This window comes from Dendrobates tinctorius, unplaced genomic scaffold (genome assembly GCF_039654945.1).
Source record: "Dendrobates tinctorius isolate UK_male_01 unplaced genomic scaffold, ASM3965494v1 ptg000008l, whole genome shotgun sequence".
NCBI lineage: Eukaryota > Metazoa > Chordata > Amphibia > Anura > Dendrobatidae > Dendrobates > Dendrobates tinctorius.
Window position 1 is genome coordinate 67,525 of NW_027361676.1, and position 19,659 is coordinate 87,183.

General features: G+C 44.2%; 1 protein-coding gene across 2 annotated transcripts in view; it reads left to right on the forward strand.

Annotated features, from left to right (window-relative positions):
* LOC141089670 (uncharacterized) overlaps positions 1–19,659 on the forward strand; it is a 52,252-nt gene that overhangs the window by 16,446 nt on the left and 16,147 nt on the right. Inside the window, exons 4-7 of one of the 2 annotated variants that reach the window (XM_073576149.1) lie at positions 456–525; positions 5,337–5,428; positions 6,470–6,542; positions 8,736–9,056. In XM_073576149.1, coding sequence (XP_073432250.1) covers positions 456–525; positions 5,337–5,428; positions 6,470–6,542; positions 8,736–9,040 — 540 coding nt within the window. In that variant the 3' untranslated portion in view covers positions 9,041–9,056. The remainder of the gene's footprint in view (positions 1–455; positions 526–5,336; positions 5,429–6,469; positions 6,543–8,735; positions 9,057–19,659) is intronic. The other variant, XM_073576153.1, reaches the window with a different exon arrangement.

Sequence of the window (19,659 nt, forward strand, 5' to 3'; positions counted from 1 at the left end):
GCACATGCCCATAGCGCTGTCTGGCGCCATATTGCTGAAGACACACTGCAAAAGTGTCCAGTAAAATGGCGCCGGATCGCGCTATGCTCATGCGCGATTCCGGCCGCACTCCTGCCCCGGTCTCCGGCCGAAGAGAAGCGCCGAGGCAACGCTCCTCCCGGTCAGGTAAGTATGTAACTATGGCGCCGGACATAGCGGTATGCAGTGTGTATGCGTACCGCCATCTTTGACGCCATACACACTCCTCACCGCTGGCTGCCTCATTCTGTCAGGAGCCAGACTGCGCAGGCGCGTCACGCTTGCGCAGTCTATAAAGGCTTCAGACAGAGTGACGCTTAGCCTGTTATATTATAGATATACAGTATATATATATATATATATATATATACACACATATATTTATAACCTGTTGTAGTATGACATATGAACCAACAGAGTATTTTGTATTTTCATAGGTACAAATATTTAAAGACGTAGACGCCAATATGGCAGCCCAGGCTTGGCTGAAACTTGCTAATATTGAAGGTAAGATGCGTATTCAACTTTCTATGTTATGCATAGTCCAAGGGAAAGGTATGTGCAAAATGTAGGGAGTTTCTATTTTTGCACACTGAAAAGTAGAGATGATTCAACCTCTTCAAATTCACCTGGCTTGCGCAATTTTTTAAAAGAAATTTGATTTGCGATGAAAAAATGTGCTGGGTATTGCAGGTAGTTTAATTGTGGTGACATAATGTGGCCAACAGTGTGAGGTTTCATGCTTGTTTTAATGTGTTTAAGGCCCCTTTCACACATCCGGGTCTCCGGTATGTGTGGCGACAGTTTTTACACGTATCGGAGACACGCACACACGTAGACCCATTCAAATGAATGGGTCCATGCACATGGCAGTGTGTTTCCACAGACCGTGTGTCCGTGGGCAAATCATACTGACATGTCCGTTTTTTGCTGTCATCACAGACGGCAAAACGTCCCTCACACGTGCACACAGAGAACACACATTGATGTCCTCCGTGTGCACGGACGGCCGCCGGGGAAGAAGCGCTACTGTAAGCACTTGCACTGTTCCCCAGTGGAAGGTGCTGAAGCCAGCTGTCATTCTCCCCTGCCCTGCCAACGGGCAGGGGAGAATGATGACAACCGGCTTCCGCACCAGCCGCCGGGGAACAGCGCTTACAGTAGCACTTCTTCCCCGAAGGCTGTCTGTGTGCGGCACACGGTTGCCACACGTGTGCCACACGGAGTACACACAAGGACACGGATATCTCCAGTACTTGTTTTTCCGGTACCGGAGATATACGGATGTGTGAAAGAGGCCTCAGTGGGCTCAGTAAGTTGGAAGTCAGATGTGAGATAGAGACGGGCACAGTTCTGGCATAGGATAATCTGTGGTAGTCGTGATGCCCTTAAGGACATGTGAAGCCTGTGTCTGTTCTCCGAAGTCATTGTGTAAATTTGTTAAATTTTTCTATGAGTTAAAACTACACACATGATCAAAATTATTGATACCCCTCGTTTAATGACAGAAAAACTCACAACGGTCACAGAAATAACTTGAATCTGACAAAAGTAATAATAAATCAAAAATCTATGAAAATGAGCAAATGAAAGTCAGACATTGCTTTTTAACCATGCTTCCACAGAATTAAAAAAAAAAAAATAAAAGGTATGAAATAGACCTGGACAGAAATGTTGGTACCCCTGAAAATAATGTAACAAAAGGGACTTGTTAAACCAAAGTGTGTCCACTAATTAGCATCACAGGTATCTACAATCTTGGAATCAGTGAGTGGGCCTGTATAGAGGGCTACAGATACTCACTGTACTGCTTGGTGACAAGGTGTGTATCACACTCAACATGGACCAGAGGAAGCGAAGGAAAAAGTTGTCTCAGGATATTAGAAAGAAAATTATAGACAAACATGTTAAAGGTAAAAGCTATAAGACCATTTCCAAGCAGCTTGATCTTCCTGTGACTACAGTTGCACATATTATTCAGGAATTTAAGCTCCATGGACTGTAGCCAACCTCCCTGGACATGGCCGTAGAAGGAAAATTGATGCCAAATCAAAGAGATGGATAATACGAAAGGTATCGAAAGAGCCCAGAAAAAATTCTAAACAGAGTAAAGGTGAACTTCAAGCTCAAGGAACATTAGTGTCAATATGACAAAATTTAGTAATTTTCAAACTTTAAATGAATTTCCCTTTAATCCAGATAGATATACCATGCAAAAATAATAGTAAAAAGCATTTCCCTCATGTCAGCATGGTATTTTGGCCCACTCCTCAAGAGCAAACTGCTCCAGTTATCTTGTGTTTGAAGGTTGCCTTTTCCAGATGGCATGTTTCAGCTCTTTCCAAAGATGCTCAATAGGATGTAGGTCAGGGCTCATAGAAGGCCACTTCAGAATAGTCCAATGTTTTCCTCTTAGCCATTTTTGGGTGTTTTTAGCTGCGTGTTTTGGGTCATTATCCTGTTGCAAGACCCATGACCAACGACTGAGACCAAGCTTTCTGACACTGGGCAGCACATTTCTCTCTAGAATCCCTTGATAGTCTTGAGATTTCATTGTACCCTGCACAGATTTTAGACACCCTGTGCCAGATACAGCAAAGCAGCCCCAGAACATAACAGAGCCTCCTCCATATTTCACAGTAGGGACAGTGTTCTTTTCTTGATATACCGGTACTTCATTTTTCCATCTGTGAACATAGAACTGATGTGCCTTGCCAAAAAGTTCCATTTTTGTCTCATCTGTTCATAGGAAATTCTATAAGAAGCTTTGTAGCTTGTCAAAATGTAGTTTGGCAAATTCCAGTCTGGCTTTTTATATGATTTTTTTTTTCAACTATTGTGTCTTCCTATGTCATCTCCCTTGAAGTTTACTTTGGCTCATACAACGACGGATGGTGCGATCTGACACTGATGTTCCTTCAGCTTGAAGTTCACCATTATTCTGTTTTTCTGGGCTCTTTTGTTACCATTTATGTTATCCATCTCTTTGATTTGTCATCAATTGTCCTCCTGCAGCCATGTCCAGGGAGGTTGGCTACAGTCCCATGAAGCTTAAATTTCTTGCTGCATGACCCACATTCATTTGAGCATCAGCTCATGGACAGATCTCCTGACAATTTCCTTCAGAATTTGCTGATATAATTCAGAATTAATTAATAATGATGAACCTTTGTGTCCCAGATCCAGCAAAATAGGCCCAAACCATGATACTACCATTACCATGTTTCACAAATTCTAAGATGTTTTTTATTTTGTAATACAGTGTTTTCTGTCTTCAAACAAAACATTTCCTCTTTAGAAAAGCTTTATTCTGGTCTCATCCATCCACAGAAAAAAATGTACCTATAATCTTCTGGCTTGTCCAGGTGATCTTTAGCAGACTCCAGATAAGTAGCTAGTTTTTCTTTTATGCACAATGGCTTTCTTCTTGGAATCCTGCCATTTACACCATTGTTGTTCAGTGCTCTCATGATGGTGGACTCACAAATGTTAAAATTATCCAAATGTGAGACAGGCCTTTAGCTGCTTACAGGTTACCTTGGGTTATTTTGTGACCTTGCTCTTGAAATGATCTTTGCTGGTTGACCTCTAATGGGAAGGGTAATAACGTTCTTCAATATCCTCCATTTATATAAAAATTGCATGATTGTGGATTGGTGGAGTCCAAACTTTTTAGAGATGGTACTGAAGTAAGCTTTTCCAGCCTAATGAGCATCAACAACTCTTCTAAGATCCTCAGAAATCTCATTTATTTGTGCAAGTGATACTCTTCAACAAACATCTGTTGTGCAGATCAGACTTTGTTAGATCTCTGTTCTTTATATAAAATACCTCACCCATTCACACCTGATGGTCTCCCCATCGATTAGAAACACCAAGTTCTAATTTCACCTTCAAATTATCTTGTAGTCCTAAAAGGTCACATACTTTTGCCAGTCAGTGACATTTGATAATGGATAACTTTCCTCATTTAAAAAATGACAAAGTCTACTATGTTTGACTCCTCTGTTTTATTTGGTTTTCTTTCATCCACAGTACTTTTAAGATGTGTGTCAAAAAATCTCATGCAGTTTTGGATCAAAAATATGCAAAAAAAAAAAAAGTTTTTGGAGAGCTTACAAACTTTCAAGCACCACTGAATATGTTCTTATTTTGTCCATTCTATTCCTCGCCATTTACAGCATTTCATATCATATTTGGTCTTACCTAATGATTTCTCTTTCTAAACTATTGGTTCTTTTAATATGCATTTAATTTCTACCTGTCCTTTCCTATCCATCCAGTAAATTCCATTTGTTCTATGCCTATCTGGGCTTATCAAATATATTTCTATCTTATTTTTTCATAATTATTTCTCTATAGTATTGTATCTCTGCCTATACTAGCCATTTACAGTATATTCATTCTATTCCTATTCTATGCATATTCCTTTCCTATTCATCCTAATTTACACCTAAACTATGCTGTCCTTTATTCTTTCATCCTTTCTCAATTCATCTAATCCTCCATCATCTCCAATCTTAGGGTCCCGTTACACATAGCGACGCTCCCGCGATCCCGACAATGATATGACCTGGTAAGGATCGCTGGTGCGTCGCTACATGGTCGCTAGTAAGCTGTCAAACAGGCAGATATACTCAACGATGCAGCAACGATTCGGCGATCCATATAACGACCTCGGCGGCCATCGGGACCTTGTCACACAGCAGCTATTCTGACAACTCACGCCTGCGTCCATGAGTTCTGCGTCGCCAACGAGGTCGCTCGTCGGCGTCAAACACATCGATGCGCGCTGGCCAGCGGGATGCCAATGATCAAAAAATGGCCCAGGACATTCGAGCACGATCAGCGATATCCAGCGGGGGGGGGCGGTCGCCGCTATGTGTCACACGTAGCGAGATCGCTGGCGAGGTCGCAGATGTGCCACAAAATCTGTGATGTTTCAGCGATCTCGCTAACGATCTCGCTATGTGAGACGGGGCCTTTAGTCATTCCTATCCTATCTGTTGCTTTATAACGTTATATTTTGTAATCCATTTTTTCTTATTCTTTTACATCCTATCATATTATTTTTTAATACCATTACGAATCTAATCTGTTTCCATAGTAGTTTATCCATCTGTTTCTTCTGTTACTGTTCTACCTATCCACTCCTATCTCCTCTGTACCTATCCATTCCTACTGTAGATCCGTATATCTCTTAATAACTATTTAGTTCTCATTTTATGCTTTAATGCTTTTCCAAATCTTCAGCTACTCATCCTTTTTAATTATTTATATATTTACTAAACTGTCCATTCTTCTTATGATAAATACAGACTATTCTGCATTAATGAATATGATAAGGTTTGTAAGTGACAATCAAGCAATGAATGAGGATCCAAGAGCAAAGAAGAATTTACTCAACCAGGTAAGAGTTTTGATATTTTCGTAAAATAGATACGGTAACAGAAAATTTTCACATTGTAATTCCTGATTTTCCATTTAATTATACCTAGCAGCTTACCTGACTTTTACTGTAATTTCCTGTTACAATAAGTGTACCAGGGGGCATCTCTTGAGGAAGGGGGGGGATATGTTAGGACATGCATTATGGTCACTATGCCAATTTATGTCAAGAGTACTTAAAAGAAAGGACATAGAGGATGATTCTTTAAGACCAAAAACCAAAGTGCGTACCAGCTCATCGGGTGTAGATAGGTTTAATTCAAGGCACGGACCATGTTCCTGTGTTCCAATGAAAATCCAAAAATTCATCTTTAGTCCAGCCACATGGGTAAAACATAAAATCTTCTTTATCAAATGTTGAACAAAAACATGTAACAGAGTAACATCATAAAATCCGTCTTCATGCCTCATTTCATGATATAACTTTTTACAACATGATTTTACTCAATATTCAATAGAGAAGATTTTATGTTTTATCCATGTGCCTAGACTAAAGATGCATTTTTGGAGAGTCATTATTGAAGCTCTCACCTAAGTAGACTGACCTAATTCATGATATCTACATTCTGTAGTTGCCAGAAATGTACGCCAACCTCGAGCTGGTCTACATCTATGGTATATACTACTCCACTTTAGTGGTGTAACTTATGATGAATTTGACGGGCGGACATCCTACCTATACACCACCGACGCCCATATTGACGTAGCTGGCCAGGACTGGTGGGTAAATGCTAAAAGTCGCAATATGCCATGTTGCAGAAAAATATTGGGAATTATTATGGTGTTTTTGCCAGGTTTCTGGCATAAACACCCTAATGAGCCGCCCCCTTTCAATGTCTGGCTTGCACCTAAAACCTTGCTGTTTGACCTATATGGCCTGTCCCGATCTCCATATTTTCTATTTTATTCTTGGTTGATAGAGAAAGAGGGGTTCACTTTAGTTGAAGAAAGCAGCACAGTTATCATCATTCACTGTACATAACATTTTATATCTTTTAAACAGGTATTGGACCAACATATGAAACCGGAATATGTTCCCTCAGCCCAACGGTGGTTACTAAATGCTCGGCCTGAAGGTAAAATGAATATGAATGACATCAAGACCTCCAACATACAGTTCATATAGTAAATTACAAGTATAAAGAGGCAACATAAATGTGTGAATGTTGGGCCTGAGAATATAACACTTATTACAAGCAAATCACCAAGGTTACAGAATTATTTATTTTGAAATGCGTTTCTCGATATGAGATGTGAACATTTCATAAATGACTTTTCTAATATGCAACTTACAACTGTGATCTTCATAGAGTAAATGTAATGTTGAGTACTGTAGACCATGTCTCGTACTCTAGCATCAATGGCAATGAGATGAAAATTCAGGGTATTGCCCAAAGATTTATTTTTCTTGTGTACTTTATTATATATACACTATTATCTGTGACAGGTCAGACACTGACAGTGAAGGGTCACCTTGCAGGATTCGCACCTGGTGTCCACCCCCATCAGGCCCACCTGGGTATACACTGCACATTTTTTGTGATGCATTTGTTCAGACATCTAGACTATTTTTATTGTTCACTCATTCATAGATGTAACAGCCATAACCTTTTAATCTTTATGTAAGCTTCACTGTAAGTTTTTTACAAGTCAAGCTGTCGTTTTGTTAAAAGTGCCATTTTGTCAAACACGCGGTTAGGGGTTACATTTGTATTAACTTTTTTATGGGTTTAATGTATTAAAAAAACAATCAGGACATTTTTTATGCCATTTACCATTTACAGTGAATTTTCTATTCACTGTAGTGTATGGGTTGTTTAAATTACAATGATAACAAATATGTCAATATGTCAATGGTATTTGATGATTTGTGACATTTATTTAAAAAAAGTATTAAAGTGGTTTCCTGGGGCGTGGCTATGCCGTGAACGGGAGAGAGGACGCTGGTGAAGAGAGCTCCTCTTAATCCTGACAAATCCTGATCCCTAGACCCTCTCCTGGCGACTTACTTGCGGCTGGCTGGACCCCTTTGGACGCCGGGACCCCCTGGGCACTCCGTGGCAGGTCAGGAGACGGCTTTTAGGAGCGGGCGGCGGGGGAGATAGAAGTGGGTGGCTGGTTCCCCCATGAGGTGGCGGCCATCTTGGGCGCATGGCTCAGCTGCTGAGAGCTGCAGCGCCGGCTTCCCACTGCTGCACCGCCGCCGGGCAGTGAAGAAAACTGGCTGACAACCTGAGGGAGGGCGTGGTGAGTGCCCTGGAAAAACGGGCCCCGAGTGGTATCCCTCTCTTCTTACCCGCTCACTGTGCCGGCTTGCGCCATCATTAAGGGAGGCCCTGTGCATCCTCCCCCACTGCAGCTGCCTCTGCGGGACCCCCCTCCCTCCCTGGGCCATAAAGATCATTTGAATTGTGCCTGGCTGCCGTCCGTGTAATCCCTCAGGCATCCCTCTGTAGCCTGAGCCATATTTAACTGTTGCCAGCCAGCTGTGATTCCCATCTGTAGTGGGTAATACCTGGATTACAAGTTTCAATTGTTTCAGCAGAACGCACCGCAGACAATCATGAGCCGACTTAAAGGGGCGGGAGCGGCGGAAAAATTGAAGGAGTTTGCTAGACCTGACCCCGCTGAAGGTGCGCGGCATAATAGGAGCACATCCTCTCAAGTTCAGCGCAAAAATCGCCAGTCTGGGGGCAAGGAGGAGATGGAACAGGAAGAACTGACCCTTAAACAGGCATCTGAGCAGTTGATGCAGGCTATCTCATTGACCAGCACATCCCTGACGGAGAAAATTGAGGATGTTTACACAGAGGTGGGGAGACTCTGTCAGGATATGCAGACCATGAAGGGGCGCATTACGGAGGTGGAGACGAGGGTGTCTAAGGTGGAAGATACCATTGCACCTATGGAGACTAAATTAACGAAGGTGGCAGGCTCCATGAATGCTTGGAAGCAGAAAGCGGATGATTTAGAAAACAGAATGCACCGGAATAATATGCGTATTGTTGGACTACCTGAGCGCTCGGAATGTCAGCATCCTGAGCAGTTTCTGGAGGATTGGCTTAAGACCTCCCTGGGGGATGAATTCTCCTCAATGTTCGCCGCTGAAAGAGCTCACAGGGTCCCTACAAGACCCCTGCCTCCGGGGGCCCCACCTCGACCATTCCTGGCACGCCTGTTCAACTGCAAGGACAGAGATACCACATTGCGTCTTGCATGCCTGAAAAGCCCTATTAAATACAACAATGCTGTCGTTTCCATCTTTCCAGATTTCTCCGTGGAGCTGCAGAAGCAATGGGCGCAGTTCTCCGAGGTCAAGAGGCGACTCAGAGACAGGAACATTGTATATTCGATGATATATCCGGCCCGGCTCCAAGTTGTCCATGAGGGTTCCTCCGTATTTTATACAGATCCGGCGGAGGCGATTGAGTGGCTGCGGTCCCATGGGGGATCCCCTGATTTGTATGACCTGGAATGTAAGAGGCATAAAAAACCCCTCGAAAGAAAATTAAGGTGTTCTCACAAATCAGACATTACTGTCCTCACATTGTGGCCCTGGCAGAGACGCACCTGACTAGAGGTACAGTTCGGTGGGTACAGAAACCGTGGGTGCAATGGTTTATACATGCTTTTCACACCAGCTACTCAAGGGGAGTTTCTCTGTTAATTCATAAGGATGTTCGGTGGGAGGCCGGGGAGGCCCGGAGAGATCCCGAGGGACGATTTGTGTTCGTACACGCGCTAATTAACTCTCAGAAATATGTCATTCTTTGTATTTACAATCCCCCTCCGGCCAATATATCAATTGTTCAGAAGGCATTGAGCTTTGCTTTAAATTACCCAGACACACAAGTCATCTGTATGGGAGATTTTAATTTGGTCATGAACAACCATCTTGATAAATTGAGACTGGGTGATGGAATACAGGGTGGGGTCCCCCCCGGGCACATCCCAACTGTCACAATTCATGGCGGGTAGTGGGTGGCTAGATCTATGGAGAATCCGCCATCCAGAGACAAGGGAGTACACTTAACATTCCTCCACCAAACGTTCACTGTCTCGCATAGACTACATTTTTGGGTCCAGCAGTCTGGCGGCGTGGGTGGATGATATTAAACATGGAGGCAGGGGGATTTCGGATCATAGTCCAAATATTCTCAAGCTTAAATATGGGCCATTGACTAATAGGATAGCATGGAAGCTGAATCCTTTTTGGCTGAAGTTGATAACACCCCCTGATAGAACGATAGATCAGTTACGTTGCTTCGTCTCGTCCCACCCCGAACCCCGAAATATTAATGTATTTTGGGATGCTCTCAAAGTCTATCTACGGGGCTGTCTATCCTCTACGATTTCTCACATTAAGCGGGTGACATCGGAGGAGGATGGCGAGATGGAGCGACGTCTGAAGTACTCGGAGGCAGCATATACATCGGATCAAGCTAACAGTAATGAGGTAGAATGGCTGACCGCTCAAAGGTTATATGCTCAATACACTGACACCAAGACGAAGCGTAAATTATTTTTTGTCCGGCAGTCTTATTTTGAAATGGGGAATCAGGCGAGTAAGTTTCTGGCTTACTTAGTACGACAGCATAATGCAACTAACACAATTCTACAAATCCGTGATTCAGGTGGTACGTTGGTTTCGTCAACTGAGGAGATACTAAAATGCTTTTCTGATTATTATGGTTCATTGTACAATTCTAAGACGGATAATTCCTTCCCAACAGGCCTTTATGGATGCTGAGTTTACTCTGGAGGAGGTAGAGGATGCCATAAAAGACATGGCCTCCGGGAAGGCCCCTGGGCCGAATGGGTTCCCTGTGGAGTTATATAGGAAATATCAGGATATACTGGCGCCAGTTTTGTTGACAGTGTTTCTTAGGATTTGGGAGGGGGGATGCATGCCAGAGTCCTTTTATGAGGCCAATATAATAGTTCTTAAAAAGGAGGGGAAAGACCCTTTAGATTGTGGATCTTACAAGCCTATATCACTAGTAAATGTGGATTATAAAATTTTGACAAAAATTTTGGCCAAAAGAGTAAATTCAGTTATATTAGATCTTGTACACCCTGATCAGACAGGTTTTATGCCGGGTAAGAGCACTTCCATGAATATCAGACGTGTCCAGTCAGTGGTCTAATATAGCTCTCTGGTACCAGATAATGAATGGGCATTGGCATCACTAGATGCGGCCAAGGCCTTTGACTCGCTTGAATGGCCTTTTCTCCGTGCATGTTTGCAGAGGTACGGGTTTGGAGATAGATTCCAAAAATGGGTCAATGTCTTATACATGAAGCCCAAGGCCCGGGTCATCGTAAATAACTCCATATCTGAATCATTCTCACTGCATAGGGGAACTCGTCAGGGGTGTCCTCTTTCCCCGACCCTTTTTGCTCTTGCTATTGAGGCGTTGGCAATTCGTATAAGATCCTCCCCTGATATTGCTGGTATAGAAATAGCAGGTCGAACGGATACCATAGGCCTATATGCTGACGATATGGTGATATTTATGGACAAAGCAGAGGAGACCCTAACAAGAGTGATCACTACCATAAATAAATTTAGTAAATATTCTGGCTTATACATAAATTGGGAGAAATCCGCTTTGGTGCCTCTTTCCCATGCTCCAATGCCACGACTTGAAACTCTCTCCTTACTGCCCATTGTAACCAGTTTTAAATATTTGGGTGTTTATATCTCTAAGGGTAGTAAATTTGATTTACAACTCAATATACAACCATTGCTGGAGACGGTTAAAGGTAAATTCGCGATTTGGGGTAAACTTCCACTGTCTGTAGCCGGACGTGTTAATTTAATTAAAATGATATTACTCCCCAAGCTTATCTACTTTCTTCAACATAGTGCGGTAGTGGTGCCCAAATCCTTTTTTGCTAATCTAAATTCCCAAACCACATCCTTTATTTGGGGGAAAGCCAGGCCTAAACTCAAACTAACCACTCTGCAGAGGCCCAAGAGGGGAGGAGGGGCGGCGTTACCCGATTTCTTTTTATATTATCTAGCTGGACAGGCCAAGGCTATAAGTACATGGATGCCTGGAGGTCACCTCCCGAATTCTGAGAGTCATCTACTTCATGCTGCAGGGACTGGTTGCCCACTGGGTTTTTTGGAAATGAGGAAAATAAATGTCTCGAGACTGTTGCCTCTGCTCCGTCTGGCTCGATCGATATGAAGACAGATTAAGGGGGTGGTTAGATTTGGGGATAGTATAGCTGAAATGCCCCTGTGGAATAATGACTACCTCCCGGTGCTATGTGAACATCCATCCACCGAGTTCTGGGTACAGTACAGTGTCTCTAAGATAGGTGATCTATACGATCATGGTACTTTGGTGTCCTTTGAGCAATTACAGGCTGATCGAGGTGTTCCGAGATCCCAGTTCTTCCGTTATTTACAACTAAGGTCAGCTTTTCAATCGCATGTGAGAAGTCTAAATATAAGTGATGCCATTTCGTCTCTACCCTTGATAGGGATCCTCAAGTCACAAGGCCCTCAAGGTCTCATCTCCTCACTATATACATATATGTTGTCAGTGGGGACAGAATGTACCTTAGATTCCGTTAAGAACGAAATGTGAGGGGCTCATCCCTGATACACAGAGTGAGGAATGGGAAGAAATCCTGGAGTCACCAATTTGGGTGTCTCCGTCTGCCAACAACAGGATGATACAACTGTATAACTGTATATTATTAATCAATCATATTTGACCCCAATTCGACTCTTTAAGATGGGCCGATACTCGTCATCGGAATGTTTGAGATATCATTCAATGGATGCAGACTTATTTCATATGATCTGGAGTTGTCCTGTTGTTGTGCAATATTGGAGAGGGGTGACGTCATTATTAACATCCTTGGTACAAACCCCAGTTCCCCTTGAGCCACTGATCTGTCTGTTTGGAGTGTGCAATGAGGAGACATGGGGTCATTATGTTTGGATTTTTCTACGGGGACACTGTTCATGGCACGGAAGATACTAGCATTACGGTGGATGGGGAATTCACCTCCCTCTCTTGGGTCCTGGATCACTCTAGTAAATTCGATTATCCCATATGAACGTACACTGTACCAAAATAGAGGGTGCCCAGGTAAATTCAAAAAGATTTTGGAGAGGTGGAACTCCTCTCACCTTACTTTGCAGAGCGGAGATATCGCACAGTAAACTGCTCATTATATAGAAGTAGGCTGCGGAATGGTTTATGTTTATTTTTTGGTAGATGTAAGTAGGGTTTAGAAGCCAGGCAGGTTTCACTACTGGTGCATTAACACAATACTACTGTGATTCAATTGATATTATGTTTGCTTTATTTACACACAATTGATGCACACATTATGTTTCACGTCTACATGATATTTGAACATATATATTTTGTATCAAGCTTAACATCTTGTACTAAATGTGTGTACTGTAAAACTGCTTATGGTTTAAGAAACGAATTTAAAAAAAAAAGTGGTTTCCTGCGCTCCAGATTAATTTCTGCAGTCACTCTTTATGCCGACCATCACTATTCCCCTGTATTTCAGGTGAGAGTAGGCGATTACGAGACCTGAGAGAAGCGAATGAGAATCGAGTTGACAGCTGTGATTTGCACCACCCACTCGCACAGTGACTGCAGAAATTTGTCTAGAGTCTAAAAAATCCCTTTAAAAATGTGACTTTTATACCCTCTGACTTTTATTTTACTCCAAATATATACAGCCAAAGCAACGCGTTTCGATCTAGTGATCTTTATCACGGCTGGCACTACCAGCAGATGCACCACCACCATCAGTACCAGGTGGCCCCCCACGCCCACATCCGCGTCCTCTTCCACCATACTTCCTCATGTTTTGGAAAATGGACCCAAAATACCAGCAGATATATGGTACTGTATCAGAAGCGTACAGCTGTATACAGTGTTGGCCAAACTGAAAATCTCGGTATATATTTCTGAAGTCACCCTCAGACGCTCACTCAGTCTGGATTTGACCATAATAAAAAATGTTGTAAAAAAGGTACTGGATAACAAGATAGCAAGTATATATATTTTAGGGTACAATTGAAATCTCCATATAAATAGTCCCGTAGTCACTCTCAGACGCTTACTCAGTGCGGATTTGACCGTAATGCTAAATGTCAAAGGTACTGTATAACAAGATACAAGCTGTATCGAGTATAGTGTAAAAATTGGTATCTCCGATTCACCATATATATAGAAGGCGCAACCCACACACGCTCACTCACTATGGATGATGTAGGGAAGGTGGACTGACAGACAAACCAGCCTGTAGTGAGTAGCAGAGGTGTAGCGCAGTGTAGGTGTGAAACCGCTAAGATAAAGAGAAAGGGTGCAGTGTTTTAGCATGCCCATTGGAGGGCAGTGGAGAGTGTAGGAGTGGGACTGAATAACTGCCATTGGTCAGAGAAACTGTCAGGTGATGGTGGGCGGAGTTACCAGAACTGGAATTATAAAAGGCTGAGGGAAGTTTCTGGAAGAGTCAGTCAGCGAAGGGAGCACAGTAAAGAGGAAGTTCTGCTGATGAAATAGAGACAGTGGAAACGCTCCAGAGAGGACTGACAGTTGAGGCGGTCACAAGGGGGGTGGCCCAGAGGACGGTAGCCGCAGACGAAGATGGCCTGGGGCTATCATACGGACGGTGTGCTCAGACTTGTGAAGTGCTGTAGTGGATGGGCATAGGGCAGCCCCAGTGGAAGAGCCACAGAGGACGCCACGATTATAGTAGCAAAGGAAGTGAAGGTACCGGGGCCTGTGTACAGAGAAATGTGCAACGGCTGTGGTGAATTGCTGTGGTCGACAGAAGGATGGGCAACAAAAACGGACCTGTTCAATACAAACTCTGTCTCAATCTTGTGTTTATCTGCGGCAAGAAGAGGGTCCCCCCCAGTTGGTTATCCTACAGATGATACCGTAATACAAATTTTTGAACCAAGGTACTGTATCAGCACATACCAGGTGTATCCAGTCTAGGGGTAAATTTCCGTCTATACTTCCGGAGTCAGACACAGACACTCACAGGCTCACTATGTATTACACCAGAATTAAAAAAGTAGAAAAAGGGAAAGGTATTCAAAGCGTACACCAGTAGACAGTGTTGTGGTACTTTTAAATTTTCGTATATATTTCAATCTCAGTAAGCCAGTCCAGACTCTCTGCTACTGGAAACTACATGGATACAAGTACAGACGGAAAGTCGAGTGTTACCAGAAGTTTTGGAATTACTCATCGCGGGAAAACCTCCCAGTAGATGTTGCAGAGGCAATGCAGACCCTCAATTACTGTGTCTGTGGAGAAAGCGAAAAAGGTTCTTTGTGAAGAAAGGATTGCTTTATCGCAGTAGCGTGGATCACATCACCATTACTCGTCTCCATTAAATTGTGATCACAGGGAGAGATGTACACATGGTCCTCTCTGCCTATCATGATGTGTCTGGTCATTTTGGAGTGCAAAGAACAGAAGCCACAGGCCGTAGGCGATTCTATTGGATTGGCATGAGAGGAGACATTGAAAAATGGTGGCAGGAATGTCACACGTCTGTGACTATCACAACTGTGAAAGGTGATCATAAACCACCACTGCATCCGCTTGTAAGTTGACGTCCATTTCAAATGGTAGCCATTGATCATCTGAAGGTAGAGGCCAGCAGGACAGGCCATAGCTACATCTTAGCACCATCTGTAGGCGTTCAAACAAAGTGTACGCGGATGAGAGGATGAGTACTTTCTTGTCCTACTCAGAGTGTCTGGTAGGGTGAGCTGGACTGAAGAGCTGCATATGGGGGAAGTAGCGGTGGACCGGATGGAGTGAGAGGGGGGTGGTGATGGTGTGGCTGGTGATGGCCTAGATTCAGTGTTGTGTTGAAAAACAATTGTGATTCCCTGAGTGCTTTGGCCTTGCGACGACACCTCCACATTTAGTGCTGGTGGTGTGCTTAACGGTGGCGGTGGACTTACAGTGGGGGAAGCGATGGAGCATTGTTGTCTACCTTCAGTCAGAGCAGGTGCACATGTGCTACCTGAGGTTTTGTAGTCCGTCCACGCTTGCAAGAGCAAGTTAATTAAATGTCTAAGCATGCAACTGGTATTCAAATTTCTGAGTTGTTTACCTCACCTAAAGGTCCTTCCGCACTTCTTACAGGTAACCTTCGCCTCTTCAGTAGGATTTTGGACAAAGAAGTGCCACACTGCACTCATCCTACTATGGTAAACATTTTCTGGCCTTACACGCTGTGGTAAGTTGACCGTCTGGTCAAGCTGTCCTGCAACTCTTTTAGTTTTTGTTCCACGTTGTAGGACAGCTGCAGGCCTGCCAGATAACCGCTGCTGCGATGTCAATGCCTGCTGCGGATCCTTCTCCTTATCTGAACTATTGCCAGCGCCACCCTCCTCCCCCAATGGATGCCAATCCGGGTCCAAAACTGGGTCATCCATCACCTCCTCTTCAAAGTCATCTGCATCTTCCTCTTTATCTTCCTCTGTGTCACCATGTAAGGTGGTATAGTATGCGGGAAGGGGCACCTGAGTTTCATCAGGGTCAGATTCTGGCTCAATAGACTTCGAGGGCAATGTAGTGCTGTAGGTCAATGTACCAGCAGAATCATCTAGCAGTGGCTGTGCATCAGTGCACTCCATGTCAGATTCATCTTGGACTGGGGAATTCAGGATTTGACTGGATAACCCAGGCATGGTATATGAAAAGAGCTCCATAGAGTAATCTGAAGTGTTGGCTGCCGCATCCTTAACATTTGGTGGGGGTGAAGGACACAAGGAAAGGTGTTTTTTCTGACCAGAACCCTGCACTGACGACTCCGTGCTTGCAGGTTTCGAACGTTCAGAAGAGGAGGCAATAGAGCTGGTGGCTGTTTCGGCAATGTACGCCAAAACATGTTCCTGATGCTCTGGCTTTAAAAGTGGTTTTCCTACTCCAAGAAAAGGCAACCTTACAGGCCTTCTTGGGCCAGAGGATGACGCAGTCTCAACACCTCCTGCCTTAGCTGCTATTGTGCTTTTGCCAGAACCAGCCGATGCACCACCACCATCAGTACCAGCTGCGCCCCCCTGCCCATGTCCGCGGCCTCTTCCACCATACCTCATGTTTGGGAAAATGTACCAAAAATACCAGCAGAGAGATGGTACTGTATGAGGAGCGTCCAGCTGTGTAAGGTGTATTAAAAGAATTAAATCAACGTATATATTATGTTAATCACAGACGCTCTCACAGTATGTATTGGACCGTAATCCAACAAGCAGATATACGGAACTGTATCAGAAGTGTACAGCTGTATACGTTTTTTGTGTAACTAACAATCTCCGTATATGTATTTACGGAGTGTCACACACACACGCTGACTCTGTATAAATGTGACTGTAATACGAACGGCAGATATACAATACTGTTTGAGAATCGGACAGCTCTATACGGTGTGTGTATGGAAAATTGTCAAGCTCCGTCTATTTGTATACGGACTGACACACGCTGTCTCTGTCTAGTTTTGACCGTAATCAAACAGCAGATATATGAAACTGTTTGAAAAACGGACAGGACTCTAAGGTGTAGGTCTGGAAAAACGGAAAAACTCCTCGGCTTTTTTTTCCAGAGTCACACACAGGTAGCTTCTATTTGTCCGTGATAACAGCCGGTACACGGTAGTGTGTGAGGAGCCTCTCAACCATGTGCAGGGTGGAGTTCCACCTTGTTGCAGCTTCTATGATTAGGCGGTGCTTGGGGAGGTGGAGCAGTCGCTGCAAATTCTGCATACGACTGGAGTGTACTGTCGAGCGACGGATGTGCGAGCACAGTTTTCGCACCTTATGGAGCAGGGATGTTAACTCCGGATAATTATTGAGGAAGCATTGCACCACCAGGTTCAAAGTGTGAGCCAGGCATGGTATGTGTGTGTGAGTTTTGCACGGGCTATGGCTGCCACAAAATTACGGCCGTTATCACTGACTACCTTGCCTGCCTCAAGATGTAGACTGCCCAGCCATGACTCTGTTTGTCGCTGCAAGTAGTCGGCCAGTACCTCCGCGGTGTGTCTGTTGTCGCCCAAAGACATCATCTTTAAGACAGCTTGCTGACGCTTACCATTAGCTGTTCGATAGTGGGACACCTCGTGTGCAACACTGCCAGCTGCGGATGGAGTGCTCGTGCGACTGCGCTCTGTGGACGAGCTTTCGCTGATGGAGGAGGAGGAGCGAAAGCCTACAGCCAACTGTTTCCTATACCATGGGCTAGGCAGCACTGTTCCACCACCGCTGTCCCCAGTGGAGCCTGCATCCACCACATTAACCCAGTGTGCAGTGATGAACACGTAATGGCCCTGGCCATGCCTACTGGTCCATGCATCTGTTGTGAGGTGCACCTTTCCACTCACTGACTGTTTTAGTGCATGGACAATGCGGTCTTTCACATGCCAGTGGAGGGCAGGGATGGCTTTTCGAGAAAAGAAGTGCCGACTGGGTAGGTCATAGCATGGGACAGCGTAGGCCATGAGGTCGCGGAAAGCTTCGCTTTCAACCAAACGGTGGGGCATCATCTCTAATGAGGTTAGTTTGGCAATGTAGGCATTCAAACAAAGTGTACGCGGATGAGAGGATGAGTACTTTCTTGTCCTACTCAGAGTGTCTGGTAGGGTGAGCTGGACTGGAGAGCTGCATATAGGGGAAGTAGCGGTGGACCGGATGGGGTGAGAGGAGGTTGGTGATGGTATTGGTGGTGATGGCCTAGATTCAGTGTTGTGTTGCAAAACCATTGTGATTCCCTGAGTGCTTTGGCCTTGCAACGACACCTCCACATTTAGTGCTGGTGGTGTGCTTAACGGTGGCGGTGGTCTTACAGTGGGGGAAGTGATGTAGCGTTTCTGGCTACCTTGAGTCGAAGCAGGTACACACGTGCTACCTGAGGTTTTGTAGTCCGTCCACACTTGCATGCTTATGCATGCAACTGGCATTCAAATTTCTGAGTTGTTTACCTCGGCTAAAGGTCCTTCCACATGTCTTACAGGTAACCTTTGCCTCATCAGTAGGATTTTGGACAAAGAAGTGCCACAATGCACTCTTCCTATTATGGTATACATTTTCTGGCCTTGCACGCTGTGCTAAGTTGACCATCTGGCCAAGCTGTCCTGCAACTATTTTAGTTTTTGGTCCACATTTTTGGACAGCTACGGGCCTGCCAGATAACCGCTGCTGCGATGTCAATGCCTGCTGCGGATCCTTCTCCTTATCTGAACTATTGCCAGTGTCACCCTCCTCCCCCAATCGATGCTGGCAGGTTTCGAACGTTCAGAAGAGGAGACAATAGAGCTGGTGGCTGTTTCGGCAATGTACGCCAAAACCTGTTCCTGAATCTCTGGCTTCAAAACCGGTTTTCCTACTCCAAGAAAAGGCAACCTTACAGGCCTTCTTGGGCCAGACAATGACGCAGGCTCAACACCTCCTGCCTTAGCTGCTATTGTGCTTTTGCCAGAACCAGCCGATGCACCACCACTATCAGTACCAGCTGCACCCCCCTGCCCATGTCCGCTTACTCTTCCACCATACTTCCTCATGTTTGGGAAAATGTACCAAAAATATCAGCAGAGAGATGGTACTGTATGAGGAGCGTCCAGCTGTGTAAGGTGCATGAAAAAAAATAAATCTACGTATATATTTTGTTAGTCACAGACACTCTCACAGTATGTATTGGACCGTAATCCAACAAGCAGATATACGGAACTGTATGAGAAGTGTACAGCTGTATATGTTTTTTGTGTAACTAACAATCTCCGTATATGTATTTACGGAGTGTCACACACACGCTGACTCTGTATAAATGTGACTGTAATGCGAACGGCAGATATACAATACTGTTTGAGAATCGGACAGCTCTATACGGTGTGTGTATGGAAAATTGTCAAGCTCCGTCTATTTGTATATGGACTGACACACGCTGTCTCTGTCTAGTTTTCACCGTAGTCAAACAGCAGATATACGAAACTGTTTGAAAAGCGGACAGCACTCTAACGTGTAGGTCTGGAAAAATGGAAAAACTCCTCGGCTTTTTTTTTTAGAGTAACACACAGATAGCTTCTATTTGTCCGTGATACCAGCCGGTACACGGTAGTGTGTGAGGATCGTACACCGCTATACGATGTCTGTATGGAAAATTGTCAATCTCCGTCTATTTCTAT